The sequence below is a fragment of the Pristis pectinata genome, chromosome 4 (genome assembly GCF_009764475.1).
Source record: "Pristis pectinata isolate sPriPec2 chromosome 4, sPriPec2.1.pri, whole genome shotgun sequence".
In the NCBI taxonomy this organism is placed as follows: domain Eukaryota; kingdom Metazoa; phylum Chordata; class Chondrichthyes; order Rhinopristiformes; family Pristidae; genus Pristis; species Pristis pectinata.
This window is the reverse complement of record NC_067408.1, coordinates 104179285-104205451: the sequence shown is the minus strand read 5'-3', so window position 1 is coordinate 104205451 and position 26167 is coordinate 104179285. Positions and strand designations below refer to the sequence as shown.

Here is a 26167-nt window from a genome sequence, read left to right as displayed (position 1 = left end):
CTCTTCTGTTAAATCAATGGAAAATGCCATTTAAATTTTTATTCTGGAAACAATTATAGAAGATTCTCTATCTCCCTCTCTGTTTAGGCAATGAGAACCTCATTGTCCAATCAATATGAGCAAGAGGTACGACCATGCATTGATCTCATTGACTCGCTGAGAGGATTTGGTGTGGATAAAGATCTGGGGCTTCCAGCCATTGCAGTGATTGGTGACCAGAGCTCTGGGAAGAGCTCAGTCTTGGAGGCACTCTCAGGAGTGTCACTTCCCAGAGGGAGTGGTAAGAAACTTTTGGAGTCAACCATTAACTGTTTGTCTATAAATTTGTGTGTTGTATGTAAATGCTCTACTCATAGTCAGAAATCCCATAGTGGTTAAAGATGGTGCTACAAAGGCACACAGAAGGAATACCTCATCAAAACCGGCTTGGATGTCACAAGATGGGAACAGCTGGCCATCACTCATCTTACTGGTGTCCAATCTTCCATCAAGCGGCAATTGGACTTGAAGAAAAACACCTTTCCCTCAAAGGGAAAAAGAAAGAGCATAGAAACAAAAGAAACTCTGGCCAGATCTTTGTCGATAAGCATGTGATTCTAGGATCAGTTTACAAGACATTAATAAACTATGGCAGAGATCGGAATTGGTTTATTACTGTCACATGCACCGAGGGACAGTGGAAAATCTTATCTTGCATACCATTCATACAGATCAATTCATTACACAGTGCATCGAGGTAGTACAAGGTAGAACAAGTAACTGAATGCAGAATTAATTGTAACAGCTACAGAGAAAGTGCAGTGCAGGTAGATATTAAGGTGCAAGGTCATAATGAGGTAGATTGTGAGGTCAAGAGTCCACCTTACCATACTAGGGAACCACTCAATAGTCTTATAACAGCAGGATAGAAGTTGTCCTTGAGCCTGGTGGTACGTGCTTTCAGGCTTTTGTATCTTCTGCCCAATGGGAGAGGGGAGAAGAGAGAATGTCCAGGGTGGGTGAAGTCTTTGATTGTGCTGGCTGCTTTACCGAGGCAGTGAGAAGTATAGACAGAGTCGATTGAGGGGAGGCTGGTTTCCATGGTGTGCTGGGCTGTGTCCACAACTCTCTTCAGTTTCTTGCAGTCACAGGCAGAGCAGTTGCCATACTAAGCCAAGATGCATCCAGACAGGATACTTTCTATGGTGCATTGATAAAAATGGTTGAGGGTCAACTTGGACACGCCAAATTTCTTTAGCCTCTTGAAGAAGTAGAGGCACTAACGCGCTTTCTTCGTGGTTGGAGCAGAACAAGCCATTGGTGAGGTTCACTCCTAGGACCTAGAAGCTCTCAACCCTCTTGACCTCAGCACCAATGATGTAGATGGGAGCATGTGCACTGCTCCCCTTCCTGAAGTCAATGACCAGCTCTTTTGTTTTGCTGACATTGAGGGAAATGTTGTTGTCATTACACTGGGTCACTAAGCTCCCTATCTCCTTCCTGTACTCCATCTCAAAAGTACCTCTGCCCATTTAATGGCATATTCTTCTATTGAGTCTGTGCTGAGTCCTAGTAGAGCAATCCTAGTTAATCCCTTTCCTAGTTAAAGATAACATATATCGATCAGTTGTCAGGGAAGGCATCTCAGCAGCCAGTTGAAATAAATTTAAGAAGCAAGGGGACATCTTTCTGCAAAAGAGAAAGAAGTGAAGGTAAGCAGCCAGATGGTTAGGTTTGTTATCAAAAATGGGGTCTAATTGGGTCTAATTTGATTCTTTAAATGACTCTAGGGAGAAATATGTTTTGTGGTTGCTCCAAGTCAGCAATACTCTCTCAGCACTATTGTTGTGTGCTCTAGCTAATGACTTTTATGGAGTATGAAGCAACACATGCAGTGTCATCTTTGCTTTGTTATCCAAGACAAATTTCTTCTTCCTGTGTTCCAGGCAGTGGTTTTCCTAATAAACATTTAAGAGTAATCATGTGGAGAATTAGATTTCCTTATTGAACTAACACAATTACCTAAGCTGCTGCCATTGCACTAAAGGGGAAAATACTTCATTCGTTCTGTGTGCTGCTCCCTTTTAGAACTGTGTCAATAGAAGGATGTGCCATTCAATGGAAAGAGGTACTTTTAAAGTAATTGCTATAAATAATGAAAGTTTATATAAGTAAACGAGCTGTGTTAATATTGTCAGATGAGTAGCAGGTAACTTTAGAAAGGCTGTGTTTAATGAGAACAGCCAGAGTAGATCTGATTGGGCAATATCTCTGTCAATCAAGCTTAGTGACATATTCTATTTGTCTTGGGAATGTAGACCTCAATGGCAAGCATGGCACTTAACTGGTTTATTGGGCATTTTCAGTTAAGAGCCAAACATTTTGGTGTATCTCAGTCACATACACATCAGACTGAGAAATGATAGCTGATTTCCCTTCCCGAAGGTAAAAATTCAGTAGTTTGATGGTCACCATTATTAATACCCATTTTGATTCCAGACTTTTTTCGTGACTTCAATTTAAAATTCATCAGCAGCCATGGAGGGATTTGAACACTTGTCTCTGGATCAATATATCAGTTTCTGGAATTTAGTCCAGTATTTAATCACCATGGTTCTGCACCCTGATCTTGTGCACATTTCTAATGTAAACATTCTCCACCCAGTCCATTTTGCGAGAATAATTACCATGGTTTTATTGGGAGAACATGTTCTAAGGTTTTCTTGTGTTGTTAGCTTTCAAAATAGATAGACCATGTTTCATGTACAATAGATTGTTTGCTGTGAGTCATATGCCCAGCCCATCTCTAACTCATTGGTTGTCAATGCATACTGTTTAAAAACACAAACACATTTTGTAAGAAGTCCTATTGAAAGATAGTACCATTATTTTCTCTCATCCTGACTATTTTTTCAGTTAAGATGGTCTTTTAGGAGGAGATTATATTCTGTTGATTATTATTTATTGCACTGATTTGTTCTTCCTGTATCTCTCAAAAACATTCCCTTCCATAATCACTTTCTGGTCCTAATTGATATCTGGCAATGTTATTCTTTTGACAGGAATTGTAACAAGATGCCCACTGGAACTGAAGCTAAAAAATGTCAAAGCAGCGAATGTTTGGAAGGGGAAAATCAGCTACAAGGATTATTCAAACAAACTCAGCAGTACAACTCAGGTGGAAGAAGAAATTCTCAAAGGTATGTTCCAAAGCACTGCTGTGTAAGACCTACTGTGGATTAATGATGAATGATAAATAGGGACTTAGCATATTATAATACCGTAAAGATAAGTTTAAAAAGATTGCCAGCAGTGTAGTGATGGCCAGCTGCTTCAAAGTTACATTTATATAAATCCTCCTAAATATAGCAAATTCATGTCTTCAACTATTGGCAAAATCACCATTTTGACTCAGGAACCATCAATATAAAGTCAAGAGAAATTTGGTTTGCGGCTTTGATATGAGTGCCTTTGAGATACAAGTCATTCCATCAAATGCATCTTCTGGTGACCAATTCCTAATTTGATTGTCTCCCTATGACTAATGTCCACCTTAGTGTAAAGCTAATCACTGTCTAAGAAAAAATACAGTGAAGTAATTTGGGGGAAGAAAAATGAAAGCTACATGACGAGGGCTTTCTGGTCCAAACTTATTTGATGAACGATGAAGAATAAGAAAATGTCAGTCCCATACAACTACAATACTTTCCACCTCACAACATATGCACACTTTCTTCCCTTCCATGCAGCATGTCATCACCTAAAGGAGGTGAAAAAGCCCAGAGTAGCCTAGGGGAAATAATGTGGGAAATTCTCCAACCTTTTTAGGAGACGGAAGCTAGTCCAGAGGATCACTCTGGCAGAGATAACACAATGCAGCATATACCGATATTGAATCCCTAATGCTCTCAATGCGACTCTCAGGGAATTGTAAATTCCAGAATAGCAGTTGGTAGTCAAGTACTTAATATTAAACAGCAGGTACAAAGAGCTTAGTTGAGGTGCCTACTTGTGATTTTGATCTCTCGCTCCCCCTAATATATTCAGTTCAAACAAGAATCTAACCAAATACAATCTGTGGAAGTGCCCTGAAACATGCCACCTCTACCAATTTACATATTTACTATTGCTAGCCAGGGATGAATTTCAAGGCACCATTTTTTTGAACTATCTTCATAACTGAAATGCTTCAAATTTAAAAGTCCAGTGGCTCATTTTCCTAAAGGCTTAGCATAACGTTGCATGTTTCAAGACCAAAATCAGCCCAAGCAAAGTCATGCAAAATTATGATTTCCTGACTAAGATGCCTACAGATACTTGGGCTTTGTATGAATGTAACATTCCGTAGTGTTCCGCACATAGCTATTCCATTTTCTCTGACAGATTTGTTCGTTGCTTTGTGACATCTTGGTGAGATGCAATCATTTAGATGATTGGGACATAGAGCTTGGGTAACAGGTAGAATATGAAAGCTATGAAAGGTATTCTGATGAGCATGATAAACAAGGGGTGAGAACTTCCACCCTGGCATTAGTGCTTATACCTGAGTTAGTCGGGTAGCTGATCAGATTAGTTTGTTGTCTTAAGAATGAATGGGAAAGAGAACTCCAGATACTTTTACCCACAGAGACATGGAAGGAAATTCTTCAATTAGTTAATACATCTTCAATGTGTGCCAGACACTCTTTGATACAATTTAAGGTGGTTCACAGGACCCATATGTTGAAGGACAAGTTAGCCTGTTTTTATCACCATATATATCCTATATGTGATAGATGTAATTTGGAGGTGGCTTCCCTGACACATGTTTTGGTCCTGTCTTCTTTTGGAAAAATATTGGAAAGACATTTTTAACATTATTTCAAATATATTGAATATTGATTTACGACCTCACCCTATCACTGCAATTTTTGGGCTACTAAGGATGGATTCTGGCCACTTATCTGCTTCTGCTTGCCGTATGATTGCCTTTGTCACATTAATGGCCAAGCGGTCCATTTTGTTTAAATGGAAGGATCCAATACCTCCCAATACTTTTGAATAGTTTTCTCAAACTACATCATGTTTAAACTTAGAAAAAACTAGGAGTGGCACTCATGATTCTTCACTTAAATTTGAGGAAGTTTGGAGTCCATTTATTCAATATTTTCATATGATACAGATCCCTTTTCAATAACCTTTGAACTTAGAGGAGCGGAGTTGACGGCATAATAATGCTCTTTATTCATCGAGAAATATCAGTCCAGTTTTTTTTTCTTTTGAAATTTTTTTAGTTTGTTTCGATTTATTACTTTTTTTGTGATTTGGGTTTTTTTTATTATACAATAAAACTTTTTCTTTCCCTTTTGATTTATTTGTATTATATTTGCTTACTAAGAGACCGTGGGGTCTAGAATATATTTTTTATTCTTTATGATTATATATGTCATGATTGTCCTCCCAATCTCTTTGTTTCACATGTATAATCATTGATGTTATATATATTAATATGTATTAATTTGAAAATTAATAAAAAGATTGAAAAAAAAGATTAGTTTGTTGTCATATACACCCAGATGCCATGAAATTCCTTGCTCACATGAAGCCCACAGAATAAGCAGTATGCATGGTAATAATAAATACAACAATAAATACAATGACAAGTGCAAACAATAGAATGGTGCAACGATTGTCGTGCAATCTGAAGTAGTGCAAAAGGAAATGCTAAAATGACAATAACGCAATAACTGAGAGGGGTAGAATTAAGAGTCTGAGATCCCAAGCCTGTGATGGACTGGGCTGTGTTTACTACTCCCTGCAGAATTCAAGGTTTCCAGCTCTGGAATAGGTCCAAGCCAATGGCTACTGCCCCAGTGTGGTGTTCTAGGGTGGCAGTGTAAGCTCCAGCAGGCTTCCAAGCTCTCCATCTGGGTAACTGATGTAAATCTGGCTCAAGTATGGCAGTCCCATTCAGATGAATAGGAGGGATCAGAACAAGTAGTTTCTTACTGAAGTTAGTTTCAGTGTTTCTAATTAATTTTTTTCATGTGTGGGTTTTTAAATGTTAATTATTTTTTAATGGCATCAGAATGTGACTGTGAATATCAACATTCACAAAAAGTCGGTAATACAGTCATCTTTGACAGTCATCAAGCCTTAGTGCTGGGCCTTGCTGCCTTTCAAAGCCATTCTGTAAGAACAGCAGGCTGTTTGCACTGAGACAGTCCCTATAGTGGGCTCAGACATACTGAAGAGCTGGGAGCCGGTGTCCCAGTAGATGACTACACCAGGGATTACCCTGGAACAAACGAGCCTTCCCCTGGAGCTTGCTGTCAATTTTGAGGCAACAGAGGACCTGCCTTCATTTGTTTTCACTTGTTTCCTTTACAAGTTTATTCACTATTCATTATACAGGTCAAAGTGCCTGATTATTGTCTCTAAACCTCCTAATTATATTTGTATTAATTCACATAATTGTAACTGTTTACAGCCCAGAACAGAATTGCAGGGCAAGGAGTGGGAATCAGCCATGAATTAATCAGTCTTGAAATTGAATCCACCAATGTCCCTGATCTGACTTTGATAGACTTGCCAGGAATCGCCCGAGTAGCAGTTGGTGGCCAGCCACATGATATTGGAGACCAGGTAATGGGACCTTATTTCTATCTGATGTTTTGAATTCACAACTTGTAGGGAAAACGTTGTTAACAAAATTACCCCATAGTTGTTTGTGGCAGCTTGTATCAAAATGATCTGCTGCATTACCTATGTTACAAGTGAAATCTTCCCAAGATTTTTTTTAATTGCCTCTAAAGTACTTGAGAGTATCCTGAAGTTATGGAATATTAGACTTCCTTTACATTTTGCACATTCACTGGGCTTGTTAACATAGCACAATGATTTTCTGGACCAAATCAATTTACCAATAAATTGATACTGCATATCAACATAAATACATCAAGTGGCATTAAAGATGCCCCTGCACTGAGCTTGTCATTCTGTTTAACCAGAGAATTCTATTTTACTTTTTGCTAATTGTTTTGTTGTCCATTGCACTTTTACCTGATGTTGGTTAGCTTAGAATATGTTGATGTCAACCTTCTTATGATTCTGCAGCTGGGTGGTCTGCTTTATTCCAGATTAAGAGACTCATTAAATCATTCATTCGGAATCAAGAGACAATTAATCTTGTAGTTGTGCCATGTAATGTCGACATAGCAACCACGGAAGCACTGAAAATGGCTCGGGAAGTGGATCCTTCCGGGGACAGAACTCTGGGTAATTACATACCAATTTAGAAGGATTTTCTAACTTCCAACCATTGAGGAAAGTCTTAACATTGATAGTCCAGATCCTCCTGGTCTCAACCCACTTCTCAGATTCTTCACCCATACACCTGATCCAGAAGTGAAAAGCACCCCTCACCATTCCACTCTCCCATCACCTCATGCCCAACGGGTGGAGCAAGCTCTGTGCTTTGAGTAGGTCTTGGGCAGTGTATTCTGTGTCACTGTCCCGAATGCACCGTGAACTATCACTTGCTATAACAGGTTTCTTAAAGATTAAATTATTAAATAAAATAAAACCACCTTCTTTCTCCCATGTATTCACGTATCTAACGTCCTTCAATTTATATTTTAGCTTCAACCATGCTTTGTGATAGCTGCTTCCAATCTTTACTCTCCACCCCCTCTCTCCTCAAAGTCGATATTAAGACTCTATCAATCACTGGGCAGCAGGTTAATTCCACCATCTTTATTTTCTCTCTCTTTTAAATCTGAAGGCATTTTAACTAAACCTGACCTGGTTGATAAAGGAACAGAGGTGAATGTGGTTGAAATTGTGAAGAACATGGTGGTGGAGCTGAGTAAGGGTTACATGGTCGTTAAGTGCCGAGGCCAGAGAGATATCAATGACAAGATAACAATGGAAGATGCAATCATGAAGGAAAAGGCATTTTTTGAAGACCATGAACAATTTAGGTAAATGATGGAGACTTATTTTCAAATAATTTCTCTCATTTTTTCTTATTAACTCTGCTGTCTCGCTATTTGCACACAGTCCTTTTTCATATTTTGATTCTATTGTTGACATCAGTGAATTTTTAAAGATCTTTTTGATCTCATTAATATCAGGAGGCAAGTTTAGTTGCACATTGGAATAGTCGATGGTTTTGAGTCAATGGTATTCCCTGAACTTGAAACATTTTGGATTAATAAGGATATTTGAGGCTCTCAGAAATAACCTGAATTGACTAAGAATATTAATATTTCTCCAAAATCTGACAAAGATTCAGCCAATGGCATTGTTTGAAACCAATGTTAAGAACAATGTAAAAATGCTATCACGATACACAGCAGTTGGGGAGAGTGTGAGCTAACTTTGAGCGATGAATGTGTTTATCATTCAAAAGAACTATGACAATGGTGGATAGACACTCTGAAGAAACCAGTGGTATTAAGGAATCAATTCCACCACAAATATTTTCCAAGTTTAAGTGTTATATTAATTTTCACTTCAAGGTTATAGAATTATACAGCACAGAAATAGGCCTTTCAACCCAACTCATCCATGCTGACCAAGGTGCTTCCCTGAGCTAGGCCTGCATTGAGCCCATGTCCCTCAACCTTTCCTGTCCATGTACCTGTTCAAATATCTTTTAAATGTTATAATTGTACCCACCTCCACCACCTCCTCTGGCAGCTCGTTCTGTATACCCACCACTCTGTGTGGAAAAATTTGCCCCTCAGATCTACTTTAAATCTTTCCACTCTCGCCTTAAACCTATGTTCTCTAGTTTTAGATTCCCCTACCCTTGGAAAAAGACTATCTACCATATCCATGCCCCTCATGATTTTATAAACCTCTATAAAGATACCCCTCAGCCTCCTACACTTCTGTGAAAACAATCCCAGCCTATCTGGTCTCTCATTATAAACCTCCTTGTGAATCTTTTTTGCACCCTGTCTAATTTAATCACATCCTTCCTGTAGCATGGCAACCAGAACTGCACACAATACTCCAAGTGTGTTCTTACCAATGCCTGTACAGCTGTTACATGGTGTCCCAACTCCTATTCTCAATGCCCCCGCCATTGAAGGCAAACATGCCATGTGCCACCTTCACTTCTCTATCTATCTGACAAAACATGACCTGGTTGACAAAGGAAAAAAGGTGAATGTAATTGGCATTTTACAGAATGTGGTGGTGAAGCTGAGGAAGGGTTACTTTGAGTGTCAGATTGGCCAAATGAATGGGTAGATTGCCCAAGCCTATCAGTTTTCACACATAGAGAATCAAAAGGAACACACTGGAGTTTCCCAATTATTTACTGCTGGTGGGCAATGGACAGAACGAGAAGCAAAGTTTAAAAACTGTAGATGTTGGAAATCTGAAATCAAAACAGCAGATGATGCAGACACTCAACAGTCCAGACAGCATCTGCAGAGAGAGAAAAACAGCATCTCCAGCTGTTTCTGGTTTTATTTAAATGGCATCATGTTCAGCCATGAAGGCAATGAATGCTCTTATACCTCCTGTTTTTCTATTGGAGTCCACTGAACTCCAGTATCTTACCTATGGAAACTATCTCTGTCAACTGGCACTTTGCATTACTTGTACCAGCTGATAGAGCGATAATGTTGACGGTATTATGTCCCACACCCATAATAAATGTACTACAATTCAGAGTTTATGAGCTAAAATCAGTGGTAGAATCATTCGTGGACCAAATACCGAGGTACCTTCCTGGAAATGTCTTCAATTCATTGATAGGATGTGAATGGCAGCAACAGTAGCATTTATTGCCCTTGTATTGAGCGGCTTGGTAGAAGACAGAAATCAGTCCCATTACTATGGAATATAGACGAGATCAGGCAAGGATTTTCTTCCATAAAGACAATTGGTAAATCAAATAAAATGTTACGACAGTCCAGGGCGGGGCAGATGCAAGAAGGTACTGATTTCTCCATGCCATGTGGTATTTCCTAGATCATGGACATTGAGCTTAGATCATGAGGGTTGATTGCACAATCTCTATATTTTACATTCTTAGCACTTCCAGTTAAGGTTACACATATGTAGAGAGTCATGACATAAGAAGCTTGCACCAAATCATCACCCTGCAACCCCAAAATGTGTCTCATTGAGTCAAATTTCACACCCAAGGTCTCATTGGATCAATTTATTTTTACTGTTAAGCTGTAAGTGATGTAAAAAAAATGTTTGATTATTTTCTCATTATCTCATAATATACCAGTCCTGACCATGATATTCTTCTTCAAAATTTTAATAACTAGGCAGCTTCTAGAAGAAGGAAAGGCCGGCATCCCAAATTTGGCTGTGCGGCTGACAAAGGAACTTGTTAACCACATTAAAGTAAGCCTTATTCTGTAAAACAACCTCCATTTTCCATGACTTTAGGGTCTTTATGTTCAGTTGCATTTTAAAGTAATTCAGCATTATTACCCTGAGTTCTATGGGGAACTTTGACATGTGTAAAATCGGTTTTGTTTAACCTGTGCATGTTTTGGGAATTCTTTTGGATATTCTGCAAATTGAGATTATCTTTGGAATTCTGAGCTGTAAGCCTGAATTCGTGGCATTCAGCTGATCAAGGAAGTCGTTCTACTATGGAGTGTTATTACTTGAGCTATTCTGAGGGAACAACTTTGAAAAAAAAGTTGTGGAATGTTACTGGGGAAGGTGGACCAATTAGACAGCATTAACGGACAGAGCAAGGTTTGCTCTCACTCCTTAGTTCTGCTGTAGCCACAATAATGGAGAGTTATGGAATCAAGTCCCATGTTAGAGGCATCCAGGCAGATGCTGCAGGATCTGCACTGAGAGATTGCTGCAGTCTAGAGATGCCATCATTCAGATGAGATCTTAAAATATGTCTGCTCTCTCAAGTGGACATAAGATATCAGAATGCTATTTCACAGATGACATAAGGACTGCTCTCAAGTCCTGGCCAATACTTAGACAAACAGATTGCCGGTGTATGAAATTGCCTGCTTAATATTCAAGTTCAAAATTACTGCGTTGCTGCTTAAAGTATTCTGGGTTGCCCTGAGGCCATGATACAAGCTTTCCTTCAGAGAAAAGGGATTGTGGAATAAACTGGGAAGTAAACTTGAGGGTTTAGCATCAAACTGGGCAGGCTTGCCTTCTCCCTTCACAAAGAATGATCTTTGTGTAATCTGTCTTTTCAAGAAATCGTTGCCTCAGTTGCGAATTGAAGTTGAAAATAAACTGAACCAATCATTGCAATCCCTAAAGGAGTACAGCTGTGCAGTCCCCACTTCTTACAGTGAGAAAATGACATTTATAATCGAGGTAAGGCCTCCTCTATTTAATAGATACATATAGTCTGTTTGGTTTAACAACATTCAGTGGGTGAGCAAGGCAGGAACCATGCACAGGCTCCTGTTTCTTTGCCCTGTGTGGAAGGTCAAGTTCACTGCCAAAAAGAGTTGAATTTCAGGTCTCCATTTCATTTCACATCAAGGCCATTGATTGGAGTCCTGAGAGTGAAACCAGGCTTTCATCCTTTCCCCAGGATCTGTTCAGTAGAGGTAGGGAATCACTGGCACAGCCAAAGGCTGGATTGAAGTAAATTATAAATTGTTTTCTTCTCCCCCTTTTATTAGTTACTATTTTCACTTTAACACTAATGAGGCCAACAGCATTCATTATAATCACCTGCATTAAAGTCACCCCTTTTGGAAAAAATGACAAATAATCAGCTCCTGGTGGAATGAAATGGGCAATATAGTGAAAGTGCAAACAATCATATGAAAGAGACAGACAGGCAGGGAAAGACCATTTTGACCTTCTCGCCTGCCCCCACCCCCACTGCCACTCGGGTTGGTTAGAGGACCATAACCTGATCCTTCTGGCTATCAAACCCATCTCCCACCCGACCGAACACCACCAACCCTGCAACCATTGTTGGTCATGAGAGAGAAAAATAACAAAGAAAGCCTAACCTCCATAAAGTTGAAATTTCTAAGAGAATGTCCTCTCCATTTCCCTAGGCCTGAAACAGAATGTTGAAATCTGATGTGTAAATATGACAAGTTGTATGAGGAAAGAAATTATTCCAATATCTTTCTAATAGCCATGGTGATAAGGGATGTAGTAATACTACGTAAAAAGGCAATTGGAATTAGTTTATTATTGTCACTTCTACCAAGGTACAGTGAAAAACTTGTCTTGCATACTGTTCATACAGATCAATTCATACACAGTGCATTGAGGCAGTACAAAGTAAAACAATACAGAATGCAGTGCAAAGTGTCACAGTTACAGAGAACATGCAGTGCAGGTATACAATAAGGTGCAAAGTCATAACAAGGTAGATTTTGAGGTCAAGAGTCCATCTTATGATCAGTCACTCCTGGAAGTCAAAAGATCGCCAGACCTGCAAGAAGATTTAAAGAACATTATTAGTAATTCTTAGAGATGTAGAATTTAGATTAAAAGAGTAGAATGATTATAATAGAAGTGATGAGTAGATCTGCAGAGAACAGCTTGCAACGAATCACCACGCTCTGGCGCCATCTTGCACAGTAAATTGAAAAGGACAAAAGTTAGGGAAGGAAGAGAAACTAGAATTAGGGCAGATGGCCTAGAAATGTAATCATCTGGCATGATGCTTTTATGCAACCTGATTGATTTCGTAGTCTGATTACTTAATGTAGCAGTCATTTGCTTCCTGAAAGATAGTCTGGGTCCTCTGTGTTTGTAACATGCTTGTGTATAGAGAGTGCAGGGCATGTGCAACATGCTTAGATGTTACTTGCACACAACTCTTGTGTGCATATGAGCGCCACCAGCCTTAATCACTAGCCTAGCATTACCTAGTCTGTTGATGGGGAGTCCAAGACATGTTCCTATATTACCAATTATACAAGATTTGATCACTGTTATCTAAACATTTGATTGTACATCAAAATTACATCAAAATAATGCCATGTTGATGGTGTACTCCTGTTCTGAGCATTGTCCCTAGGGTGCAGTATTCTGCTGTGCATAAGGTGCAAAGTGGATCTTTGTTATATTCTATGTGCTAGTCAGCCTGAAAGCCAATGTAAGCCAGAGATTTAAGTCTTAAAGTATCATTTAGAAACGCAGCTCCGGGGACAACAAAGCATGACAGTGGTCAATTTTTTTGTTTAATGCCTTCCTCCAAGTTGATGTCAGAAACGTTACTAGACGTATTGTTCAATCACAGAAAATCAACAATTTCTGTAGCCATGCAAAAAATGTGACTTCGGGGGAGGAGCCACATGACAAGACAAAAGGTGAGAGGTTCATCACCAGAGTACGGAAGGAGTTCGAGGAATGGAATTCATTCCTGAAAGATAGTGTATCAAACTGTGAGTAGAAAAATCACTTGAGTTACCTTATTCAACTAATTGTTGTAAGTTAGGCAGTATGATCTAGCTTTCTGATTGGATGTATCCCTCAATGGCTAATGTTGAAACTGACTTTCCTGCTTCCTGATACTTGCATTGCAAGGATCATTTGCAAATGGATCCGGAGTAGAGACATGTTGTATCAATCATTGGGAGAAGTAGGGAGCCACATTACCTATGCTTGTTCCTGTAAGGATTGCCTGCCCTGTTGCGCTATCTAGTACTATGTTAGCCAGTACAGCTTGTTCTGTGCCTGAGTTATCAGTGAGTAAATCAGTGCCTTCTCAGAGTGAGGAAGGGATGTACACACAGAGTAGTGTTAAAACCAAGATATCCTTATGTGTCAATGACATTGACTTATATTGCAAATTTTCTGCTTAGAATAATGCAAAGCATTTTACACCAAATTAAATACTTTTTGATCTTTAGTCAGTAATGTGATGTTGGAAATGTAGATGCCAAGCTGCAGTCTGCAAGCTTCCAGAAACCGGTTTCCCTCACCCCCTTTTAACTCACTGGGGAATCATTTTCCCATGGTCCTTTCAACTTGTTTGTTTCACAGTATGAAAATAAATCTTCCAGTAAACAATCTTAAAAAAGATGAATTAAAAGAGTAAGGTATCGATTTTTTAAAAATAAATCCAGTAGTCCAGAAAATCTGGCAATTCAGCACCACCAAAGTTGTGAGTGTTTTGGATTATTGGAGTTTTATTTTATTGCTCTTTCTTGTTCTCAGCCACTTACTCACTGAAAATGATGATAAATCAATAAAATTTGTAAAAGCTCAATGTCTCTTGACAATACTGCTTCAGTCAATAGGTTAGAGATAGGGCAGCACATATGATTTATAACAAACAGTCTATTGCGTGTACACACGCACACATGCACACACACAGTGAATTTACTCCGAGTAAAGTGTCCATTTAAAGTTCAAGTAAAATAAAAATTACAAAACATCTCCCAATAAAACAGGATAAATTCTCAAGAAAGAATCAGTGAGTGGGGGATGGGTGCATAGAAATTATACGTATAATATCAGTTTTGGTCACTAACACCAGTGTTATCACCAAGCTTGATTGACAGGTGAGTTACCCAATCAGCTACACTCTGCCTGTCCATGGTATTACCTCCATATGGAGTACTGAAAAGAACTCAAGAGTTTTACATCTTCTTTCATTTCCTTTCACTGTCAGTCCAAGAGTACGTCCATGAGGAAGTTCTCCAGTATGAAGACCTTTACCGTGGAAGAGAGCTGCCTGGGTTTGTCAACTACAAAACCTTTGAATCTCTTATAAAGAATGAGATTGCCCAACTGGAAGAACCAGCTATTGAAAAAATGAAGACCATTACAGGTATGTGACTGCCATGCATAAGGTGTACAACTCTGAAATATAAGAATACTGGTCATCCCAACAAGAATATTCATCAAGAGTACTGATAATTGGTTTATTATTGTCACATGTACCGAGATACAGTGAAAAACTTGACAGACAGATCATTCTGTACATTGAGGTAATACAAAAGAGAAAAAAAATAGAATGCAGATTATAGTGTTACAGTTACAGAGAAAGTACAGTGCAGGGAGACAAAGTGCACAGGCCATGGTGAGGTAGATTGAGAGATCAAAAGTTTATCTTTATCATATAAGAAGCCCATTCAAGAGTCTTACAGAAGCTGTCCTTCTGTCTGGTGGTATGCATTCCCAAGCTTTTGCATCTTCTGCACGATAGGAAAGGAGAGACTGACTGGGGTGGGAGGGTCCTTGATTATGTTGGCTGCTTTCCCGAGGCAGTGGGACGTGTAGACAGAGTTAATGGAGGGGAGGCTGGTTTTTGTGATGGCCTACACTTCATTCACAACTGTCTGCAGTTTCTTGTAATCTTGCCATGCCAAGCTGCGATTCATCTTCACTTTTAAGCTCTTGTCAAGAAACACTCTAGGTTTCAATCACCCAGTCCATGTTGAAAAAATCAATGATACATAAGTATCTGAAACGTCAACCATCCCTCTGCCTCCACAGATACTCCCTGACCCACTGAGTTCATCCAGCAGTTTGTTTTTATTTGCTCCAGATTACAGCATCTGTGGACTCTTGTATCTCCCCTCCACAGTCCTGTCGCAAGGTCTTAACCTAAAAGCGTCGACCATCCCTCTGCCTGCACAGATGCTGTCTGACCTGCTAATTCTCCAGCAGTCTTGTTATTTATCTTGTTAAACTATCCTTGCATTAGACAGTTCAGATTACATTAGGATTTTTGCTGTCAACTTTCTATCAGAACCCACACTAGCTACTCAGCAAATTAATTAACTCTTTCATGCTAATTATCAAAAGGAAATCGAGCAGTAAAGTTATGAGCCAAAACTTGTTTATGCACCTCAAAATAAGATATCCTTCCTAAACATTCAATACACAACTATTTGATGGCAGAGAGAGAATATCAATGTAGCCAGTCCAAAAGAAAATCAATATGTTTGTAGTGAACTTGAGAAACCTCTTCCTGAGATGAAGGATGCCTTGGTTTAGTTGAATTGGTTGCCTTCCTGCAATTTGAGAAAGATATAAAAGATTTCTGAGACCGAGGAATGAAAGCTCTCTCTGTAGAGGCAATGTTTATGCATCCCGTGTTGCCCAGCCTAAATCCACCAGTGGTAGCTGCATCTGGGCTGAATTTCACCTGTTCTTACTAAATGTTGACATCAATTGAAACCAGTGGCTAATCCTTTCACAGGTGGTTAATGATAGTGACCAAAGACAAATTTCTCCCTTGAAATCATACAGCTAAGAAGGAGCCTGTGATTTATTCAACTCTTTGAAGGAGCTTTCCAACACAGATCCTCTTCCTCTCCACATGGCCCCATTAATGATCATCCAAGTACATGTGAAATTGGCTTCTGAAAGTCCCTATAGAACCAGATTCAACCACATTTGGGTAATGTACTCAGGATCTTAGTAACCCTCTGTGTGAAGAAACAGCAGTTCACATCTCACTGATTCTTTTACCATTATTTTAAACCTATGAACTCCTCAGTTCTTTCAACTATGGGAACAATCCCAACCTCATTCTCTTGACAGAGCTGAACCTGTTCCCTGGAATTTTTGGATAAATGATCTCCATATGCTCTTAAAAACCCTGGTGTGGTGTGCAGAATTGTAACGTGTATTCCAGTTGATCCACTGGCTTCAGACTTCATTTAGTCTCAGAGATTTTTATATTGAAGTGGTTGAACCTGTCTTGTGGACCAATATAAACTCAACTTTTTATTCTTGCTCTGTTGGGATTTCTACAACGACACCCTCCTTTAGCCGGCCTTTAAACCTCCATGGACAAGCCCAGCAGTAAGAATAATATATACAATGTTCTCACACATTAATATCATTTTTTTATTAATCTGTTAGTTTCAATTAGCATGTGGCTGAGAACAAGGGAACAGGAGAGAGGAAAAAAAGTGAAAGAGAGAAAGAGTGTCATAAGGGAAATGCAATCAATTTTCAATTTTAAGCCTTTATTTGGATCATTTGCCATAGCAAATAAAACGAAACGGTGACATTTTCTTTTAGTTCATTCAGGTTAACTTGGTTATGGTTTGGAAATGTGACTTTTGTCCCTTTTCTGTTGCAGAAATCACAAGGGAAGCTTTTATGGATATTGCTGAGCAACATTTCAGTGCCTTCTGCAACCTTTTCAAAGCTACCAAGGTACAGTATAAACGTACTTTTGCCTTTTGGTAACCAGTGGGACAGGGGAGTGTTTGAGGAAGGGGTAGGAGGCTGGTGGAAGTTGCTACCAATTGCAAACTATTTCTCACCCAATTACATTCCCCTTGTTTTTTTCCATAGGAACATTGGAGCAAACACAGGCCATTCCTCCCCTTGCTCCTTGCCCCCTTCTCCAATGCTCCAATCCAAGCAAAGACAAAGTAGGCTGAATGGCCTCCCCCATGTCATAGATTTCCATGATCATGTGGCTGGCCTCTACCCCAACTCCATATAACTTCCTTCGTTCCATATCCCTCAGTAACTCCACCCAACAAATTTCAAACCTTCTTTATGACCTGGCCTCCTTGGGTGCTATCCATGTGCGTGATCATGTCTCTCCCTCTTATATACACACAGCAGATTTTCCCAGTACATGTAATGATTGGATAGAGATGCTGGGGTCACTTTTCCATTTCGGCACCTTCAACATGTGCATGAACACCTCAAGCTACACAATAGGACTTCTGCCTTCTTATCCTTCATCCAAATCATTGAGAAGATGAAGCGCCATATCGATCCCTAGAGATCACCAAGTGTCACCCTTGCATCCCACCACTCATAGTGTAGTTCCTTAATTGTCCATCAAGTACGCTCCTATCTTTAGTATTGAGTGTTTGTGTTTTGAAAAATGGGCTGAGGTGTATCAAAAGACAAAATTGATCCCATAGTGTTGTGAAGGGCCCTTTGGCCCACCATATCCTTCCCACCATTGTTGTGAGATAAGTTCGAAGTTTTGAAAGTAAAGAACTCTGAACACAGTCTGGCAGGGAAGGATTTTATTTACAAAGTCAAACGCAGTGAAAGGGTAATGGGAACAATACACACACACACACACACACACACACACACACACACACACACACACACACACACACACACACACACACACACACACACACACGTGATAGCGAGCGTAGGAAAATCACAACAAGGGTAAAACACGCGCACACACGCACGCACACACACACACACACACACACACACACACACACACACACACACACAAGCAAACACAACGAACTGGGTACAAATGATCAAGGAAAAGCAATGGGGCATCCCTCGGAGACAAAGAGAGAGAACCAAGCACATTCGGCACTCTTTACTGTGCTGGAGGGCTGGGGGTGGTCCAGCCCAGGTAGTTCAAAAGGTCCAATGGTCAAGTGTGCCAGGTACAATGATGCTTAATGGGACCAATGGTCAAGTGTGCCCGGATGGGTGGGGGTAGAGCCAAACCTTGATTGACAGTGGTGTGTCATCTGACCAAGTAGGGGCAGTGCTTTCACCTGACCAGGTGGGGGCAGTGTTGTCACGTAACAGCCACGACCTCCACAATCACATGACACCACGACCTCCACAATGCAACCATCGAGGACATCTTCAAGATGTGGTGCCTCGAGAAGGCTGCATCCATCACTAAGGACCCTCATCACCTGGGACATGCCCTCCTCACGTTATCACCATCGGGGTGGAGGTACAGGAGCCTGAAGACCCACACTCAATGATTCAGAAACAGCTTCTTCCCCTCTGCCATCAGATTTCTGAATGGTCCATGAACCCATGAAAACTACCTCGTTATTTTTGCAGTATTTATTTTTGTAATTATAGTAATTTTATGTCTTTGCACTGTACAACTGCCGCAAAATCACAAATTTCATGTCATTTTAGTCAGTGATGATAAATCTGATTCTGAACATTTTGTCTTCTCTAGGCCAATCCCATTTGTATGCATTAGGATCGTACCCTTCCATGCTTTGCCAGTTTAAGTGTCTGTCCAAATGCCTCATAAATGTAGTAATGATATCTGATCTGAATCTTGAATTTTCCAGTTTCAGGTAATCCATACCCCTGGTGTTCTCTTCCCACACATTTACCTGTCTACCTTGATTTCTTCTCCCTTTATTCACTTTTCCCATCCCCTCTCCTCACACCTCTCACCTTGTTCCATCTGCTTATCATCTTACATCTGGTTCCACCTATCACCTACCCGCCTCTTGTACTGCTATATACTGGCAATCTTTTCTGTTTCCTCTCAGTCCTGATGGAGGGTCTCGACCTGAAACATCAGCATATCCCTTTTGCCTCCAGGAATGCTGTTTGACCTGTTGATTTCTTTCAGCATTCTCTTTTTTTAATCCCAAATCAGTTGCTGCTTTTCTAAATAAACATAATTCCTCTTCCTTAGAAATCTCTCCAGTAATATCCCTACCACTGACATTGGGCTCATCAGCCTGTCGTGACCTGGCTTTGTGGGATTGGGGAAGTGGTGTTGCAGTAGTCTAGGCAGGTAACTGTGGTACATTTTGTAGATGGTAGTTTTGTAGTTTCATGAAGCATTTTGGATTCTAAACTTTCCCACTGGAAAATGAGCCTGGATCTGACTCTATATTTGCTATTTTTGTCTTTGCGTACAGGTCAAAATTGCAACTCTCAGCTGTGAGCAAGAACGTGAAGCAGAGAAGCTGCTGCAAGCCCAGTTTAAGATTGAGAGTGTGGTGTACTCTCAGGACTCTCTCTACAATCACACTCTTAGTAAATTGAAAGGCAATAAATCAAACTTAGGCAATAAATCAAACTTATTTGGAAATGCCAGCATCCAAGAAATGTCATATCATTTACAAGCATATTACAAGGTAAACATTCTGTGAATAATACTGAAGCGCATTAGGGAACTGTCCAGTATGTGCTGGCTACTTGTGAACTGTTTCCTCCTTGCTCCCAGTAACGTGATTGGTGAAAGAGCTTGCTCCCAGTAACATGAGTAAACACGTATCTTCTATGCACTGAGTTACAGTATCTTGGATTAACCTGCTGAGGGGTTATCAGCAGATTCACAGGAACATAGGAAGTGAAGTATGCTGTTGAGCTCCCAAACCTGTTTCAACTGGGGCTTGTCTCTTTCTACTCACCTCTAACCCATATACCCTAACACCTTTAATTTATAAAGAACTATCAATGCTATTCGCAGAAGAAAGTTCCAAATTATACTAACCCCTTGTTTAGAAAAGTTGCTTAAATTCACTCCTGAAAACTCTGGCTCTGAATTTAGGACTAAGGTCCTAATGCTAGACTCACCAACCTGCAAGTATCTTTTCTACCGGATGGAGAATCTGGGATTAGGATCTTATTCTCTATCCACCCTTACAATTTCACTCATTACCTCACACCATTTTGAAATCTGATGAAAAGAGCCCTTAACCTTCTAAACTCCAGAAAGTAAACAACCCCTATTTATGTAACCTCCCCTCCAGGTATCATTCTGTATAAGTGAGCTGCACTCCCTCAAAGACCAGTATGGGGTATAGTGGTGGCACAATGAGTAAATTATAAGCGTACTAAACCAGAGCCCGTGACTAATAACACAGCGACACAGATTCAAATTCAGATTACTAATCTGGAATTGAAGAAATAACACAGCTAGTAATTATTAATAAAGATCATGAAACTGGTGAATTGTGGGGGAAAACATCTGTTTCACTGACGTCTTTCAGAGGAGGTGAATGGATCAGTATTGCTGAAAGGAGAGGTGAAGGGAATATGTGTTTAGTCTTCCCGAGGCAAATCTGCCCTCCATACCTGGTCCAACCTGTATATGTCTCCATATCTGCTGCAATGTTATTGGCTCTTAGAAGTCCTCTGAAATGGCCTAACAAGCCTAGCAGTTGCAGTAATGAAAAAAAATTAGTGTGGATGCTGGAAAACAGAAGTAAATGGCACAAATATTCAGCCACCAACAAGTACATCTTGCACTGCCCTTTTTGATATTCTCAAGGAATGTGTCCTGTCTATGACAACTGGATTCACTGCTCCCCATCCACCAACAGCAACCCTGCTGTTCATTCAACCACAGGAGAGGGATCATCTCATCACTTTCCACCTTCAAGGCTGCAAATATCTTTTTCAGATGGAATGAAGATTTGTTTGCCCTATTTTGCACTTCAGTATGCAATATTCACAGGTTACACCAGGGAAGACTAAACACACATTTCCCTTGCCTCTTCTGCCAGCAATACGTATCCATTCACCCCTTCCCTTCCCAGCATCCAGGGATCAATACAGTCTTTCCAGCTGAAGCAGTGAATCACTTGCATTTATTTCTTCCAATCTAATCTACTGCATTCAGTGTTCACAATGTGACGTCCTCTACATTGGAGAAACTAAACGCAGCTTTGTGGAGCACCTGCACTCGGTTGACGAGTGACCCTGAGCTTTCAGTTGCCTGCCATTTTAATTCACCATCCCTGTCCCATTCTGACCTCTTAGTCTGTGGCCTCCTTCATTGTTAAATTGAGTCCAACGCAAGCTCGAGGAACAACATCTCATTTTTTGTCTGGGCACATTGCAGCTTGCAGGACTCAAATAATGAATTCTCAAACTTCAGACAACTTGGTCTTTCTTTCTATTTGTGTCAGGACTGGCCAGTTTTGCTTGCTGTTCCTCTCACCCTTTTTTTATCATTTGTATATTCTGACCTACTTGGCAAGTCCCAGTGGTATAGACTGTATAACATCATCCAGACTTCACATCATTAGCAACACATTACACAGACAGAGGATCTTAACTGGACATTTAATGGCTACATTTCATCCCAGTACAGATATTCCCTTTGTTCCACTTACCAGGCCCTTCGGCCCATCTAGTCCATGCCTGCCCGGTTTTCTGCTTAGTCCCATCTACCTGCAGCCGGACCGTAGCCCTCCATACCTTTCTCTTCCATGCACCTATCCAAACTTCTCTTAAATGTTACAACTGAACCCACATCTACCACTTCCGCTGGCAGCTCATTCCACACTCGCACCACCCTCAGTGAAGTAGTTCCCCCTCAGATTCCCTTAAATATTTCACCTTTCACCCTAAACCTACGACCTCTAGTTCTAGTCTCATGCAACCTGTGGGGAAAAAGCCTGCATGCATTCACCCAATCTATAACCCCTCATAAATTTTGTATACCTCCATCAGATCTCCCCTCATTCTCCTGCACTCCAGGGAATAAAGTCCTAACCTATTCAACCTATCCCTGTAACTCGGGTCCTCAAGTCCCAGCAACCACCTTGTAAATTTTCTCTGCACTCTTTCAAGCTTATTGATATCTTTCCTTTAGGTAGGTGACCAGAACTGCACACAGTATTCCAAATTCGGCCTCACTAACATCTTGTACAATATCAACATAACATCCCAATTCTTGCACTCACTGCCCTGATTTATGAAGGCCAATGTGCCAAAAGCCCTCTTGACAACCCTACCTACCTGTGTTGCCACTTTCAATGAATTATGGATCTGTATTCCCAAGTCCCTTTGTTCTACCACACACCTCAGTGCCCTACCATTCACTGTGTGAGTCTTACCCTGGTTTGTCTTCCCAAAGTGCATCACCTCACACTTGTCTGCATTAAATTCCATCTGCCATTTTTCAGCCCATTTTCCCAGCTGGTCCAGATCACTTTGCAAGCTTTGAGTGCCTTCCTCGCTATCCGCTACGGCCCCAATCTTAGTGTCATCCACAAATTTGCTGGTCCAGTTTACCACATTATCATCTAAATCGTTAATATAGATGATAAACAACAATGGGCCCAGCACCTCTCCCTTGTGGCACACCAGTAGTCACAGGCCTCCAATCAGAGAGACAACCATCTACTACCACTCTCTGGCTTCTCCCTCCAAGCCAATATTGAATCCAGTTGACTACTTCATCCTGAATGCCAAGCGACTTAACCTTCTGAAGCAGTCTCCCACGCTGGACCTTGTCAAAGGCCTTGCTAAAGTCCATGTAGACAATGTCCACCACCTTCCCTTTATCGATCTTCCTGGTAACCTCCTAGAAAAACTCTCGAAGATTGGTTAGACATGACCTACCACGCACAAAGCCATGTTGACTATCCATAATCAGGCCCTGCCTATCCAAATACTTGTATATCCTGTCCTTCAGAATACCTTACAATAATTTAACCACAATTGATGTCAGGCTCACTGGCCTATGTCTTTCTTAGTTCTGATGAAGAGTCTTTGACCTGAAACATTATCTGTGGAAGGAGAAATAGTTACTGCCTGACCTGCTAAGTATTTCCAGTATTTTCTGTTTTTATTTCAGATTTCCAGTATCTGCAGATTTTTTTGATTTGTTTTATTAAATACCTCTGCTCAGTCGAGAAGTGTGATCCTAAGCTTCCAGTCACTTGTCACTCTCACCTCACCATCCTCCCATCTCCTACACTGTTCCAATGATGTTTAATGTAAATCAAACACAAAAAAGCTTCAGATGCTGGAATTGTAAGGACAGAAATAGTGTAGAGAGTAGTGTTACAAACCAGCAACAAAAGAAACACACCGAGTCATGTATAAGTGTTAAAAACTATTTTATTAATAACTACTTATGATAGTAAGAAAAATAAAAGTAAAAATGTTAGAAGTAAAAATGTTAGATCTTAAATATTAACCCCAAAAACTAAACTCGAAGTGTGTGTGTGTGGCAAATTCCCAAACTCCAAGTCCAGGAATAGCTGTAAGGTGAAACGTGAGCAAAGGCTTCTTCAACAACCACCGTTGACTGAAGACAAAACGTAGAGAGAAAATAGAGAGTAATTATGAAATCCAAATGTTCCACGATGGAACCCATACGACACCTCAGTGTCTACTCAGCAGTGACTACTCCACTGCTTTGTTCCGAAGCATCTGCCACCCCGAAAGGCATCTGAATCATGGCCGTCCACACAAATACCTGTTTCCCACTACAGGTTAACGACAAAGAGGACTCCACCGGATTATTCCAAAAATCCATACATGGAATGTAGTGACAGGCACAGTTATTGTTTCTCATCCATCGATAGAGACTAGCAGGCTGGTGGGTCTCTCGCTCTCGCTCTCGCTCCCTCTCTCGCTCTCACTCTCCTCTGACTCCAACTGTCTGCTCCAAAAACGTCATTACGTCCTGATCTTCTGTTGACGTCATCATGCCGCCCACGCGCGCACGCACACACACACACACACACACACACACACACACACATGCTACTCTATCTTACAGGGACACCAATAGTAACCTAGTCTGTAACAGTAGGAAACTTTTCCCATAGCAGATGTCTAAAACCAGAGGACGTTATTTCAGTGTAAGCGGTAAGATACTTAGTGGCAATTTTAGGAAGAATATTTTCATTCAGAATGGTTGGAATCTGGAACGAAAGGGGGTGGAGGAGGACGGCACTTCCACAACGTTTTAGTAGTATCTAAACAAGCAATTGAAATGCCAATGCATGGAAGCTATGGAGCAAATGCTGATAAATGGGATTAGTACATGTTTAATTCATGAATACACAGGCATGTTTTACTTCATGTTTCATTTTTCCTTTATTTTTGTTCTTAACTCCCTAGATTGCCTCTAAACGACTAGCTGACCAGATTCCCATGGTCATATGTTGCTACATTTTAAATGAAATTGTTGATAAGCTGCGGATAGAGATGTTACAGCTCCTCCAAGACAGGGATCGCATCAATGAATACCTAATAGAAGATCATGACACACAGAGAAAGAGAGAAACCCTTAAATGCAGAATAGACCGACTGAGAAAAGCCCAGAAGATATTGCTTGAATTTGGTTAAATGATTGTTGAATGTATTCAATACTGTAAAAATGTGTTTATATTTTGTTTGCTAATTTCTTTCTTCTGTTTGGTCCTGGAGTCAATAGTCACTCTATGGCACAAGTGATTTTTGTTCCTGTTGAATTGCAAATATTGTCAACCTATTCAACTAAATTAGAGGAACGAGGGCCTTCTTCGCCCAATGCCTGATCTTCCTCCTGGATAATTTCCTCTTCCCCATTCTGACTGAAATTAGCTAACTCTAGAAGACAGATTGAATTTCCATCATCTGTATACTGAGCTGCTCACTATCTAAACTAGTTTAAACTGTCAAGGGACCTCTAATTGTCTTTAATGCATCTGTTGTAATATCACATAGCATTCCCAAGCATTTACAGTCCATGTAATATTTCACATCTGATATTGTAATTTGAAGTGTGACAACAAAGACTTAACTGATAATTATCTATTTTATTCAAGTTATGTTCACAAGGATACATAGTTATGGGAGTGGAAATTAGTGTTTGACTTGCACTCTTTGTTGTGCTGTTAGGTTTTCTATGGTGTGGTCAGTACTGATGAGATGATAATCTTTTTCTTTAGAACGTGATTCAATGCAGTGCACAATGCATTGTACTCTTGCTAAGTTATAACCGTCGTACTAAACATAACAATTCTATTTCATCATTGGTAATTTATGCAAGTTCAGTAATAAATTGTTAATAAATCCTTGATTCTTCAAGATCAAAATAAACCAATGTACATTGCTGTTATGTTCTTTTGTTTTAAAAGCTGCTCAAGGGGGAGAAATGTCTTTAATCACCAGCATAAAATGTATGCGAGAGAGCAGCCACCAACTGTACTCACATTCAGTTAAATATGGAAGATAAGTACAACCAGGGGCTGGTACACTTGTGCACAGTTGGTGACCAAAGATGTATTTTTCACCCTTTGACTTCTAAAGTGTGACATGTCTGGTACAGCGTTTACCTAATAGGAGACAGTGCTAAAGAACATCTGCAGTGCACTTTTGAAAGAAAGGAAAATAATTTATCTCACCATCTTCGAGTCGTCTTGTTCTTTTCCTCATATTCCTGTAACTGGTATGGTCTTTGCTTCCTCTTGAAATTTAAAGCCCTCAAACTCAAGATTCAAAACAGCTAACCATCCTTAATTTTGTTTATATTTTCTTGGTTTTCTGTGAGCCCACATCAAGGATCAAGTGTAGTTTTGGATTGTATCTCAATTCCATTAAGTTCAAGAGTGAGGTAGTGATGCTACAGTTGTGTAGAGACTTGGTCAGACCCCATCAGGGTCACTGAATGCATTCAGGTTGCTCACTGAATTTCAGGAAGAGTGTTTTGGAAACCAGGCTACAATGCCTATTCACTGGAAAATGACAAAAAAAATTACAGGATATCTTTATTAGTCACACGTACATCGAAACACACAGTGAAATG

General features: G+C 40.2%; 2 protein-coding genes across 3 annotated transcripts in view; both read left to right on the top strand.

Moving 5' to 3' along the window:
- LOC127569933 (interferon-induced GTP-binding protein Mx3-like) overlaps window positions 1-26167 on the top strand; it is an 81245-nt gene that overhangs the window by 13800 nt on the left and 41278 nt on the right. The gene's annotated exons all lie outside the window — the stretch shown is intronic.
- Window positions 91-24726, top strand: LOC127569108 (interferon-induced GTP-binding protein Mx3-like). Its single transcript, XM_052013457.1, has 12 exons — window positions 91-280; window positions 3042-3179; window positions 6449-6603; window positions 7098-7236; window positions 7742-7940; window positions 10257-10335; window positions 11173-11295; window positions 13196-13340; window positions 14573-14731; window positions 17000-17076; window positions 19548-19766; window positions 24499-24726. The coding sequence occupies exons 1-12, from the start codon at window positions 91-93 to the stop codon at window positions 24724-24726; spliced, it is 1851 nt and encodes a 616-aa protein (XP_051869417.1).

What these genes read in the sequence shown, in the direction of transcription:
- LOC127569108 (XM_052013457.1), top strand. Translation starts at nt 91, where the DNA reads ATGAGAACCTCATTGTCCAATCAATATGAGCAAGAGGTACGACCATGC. An exon ending in GAAGACCATGAACAATTTAG is followed by an intron (nt 7,941 to 10,256) that starts GTAAATGATGGA and finishes TTTAATAACTAG; the next exon opens with GCAGCTTCTAGAAGAAGGAA. An exon ending in AAATGACATTTATAATCGAG is followed by an intron (nt 11,296 to 13,195) that starts GTAAGGCCTCCT and finishes GTTCAATCACAG; the next exon opens with AAAATCAACAATTTCTGTAG.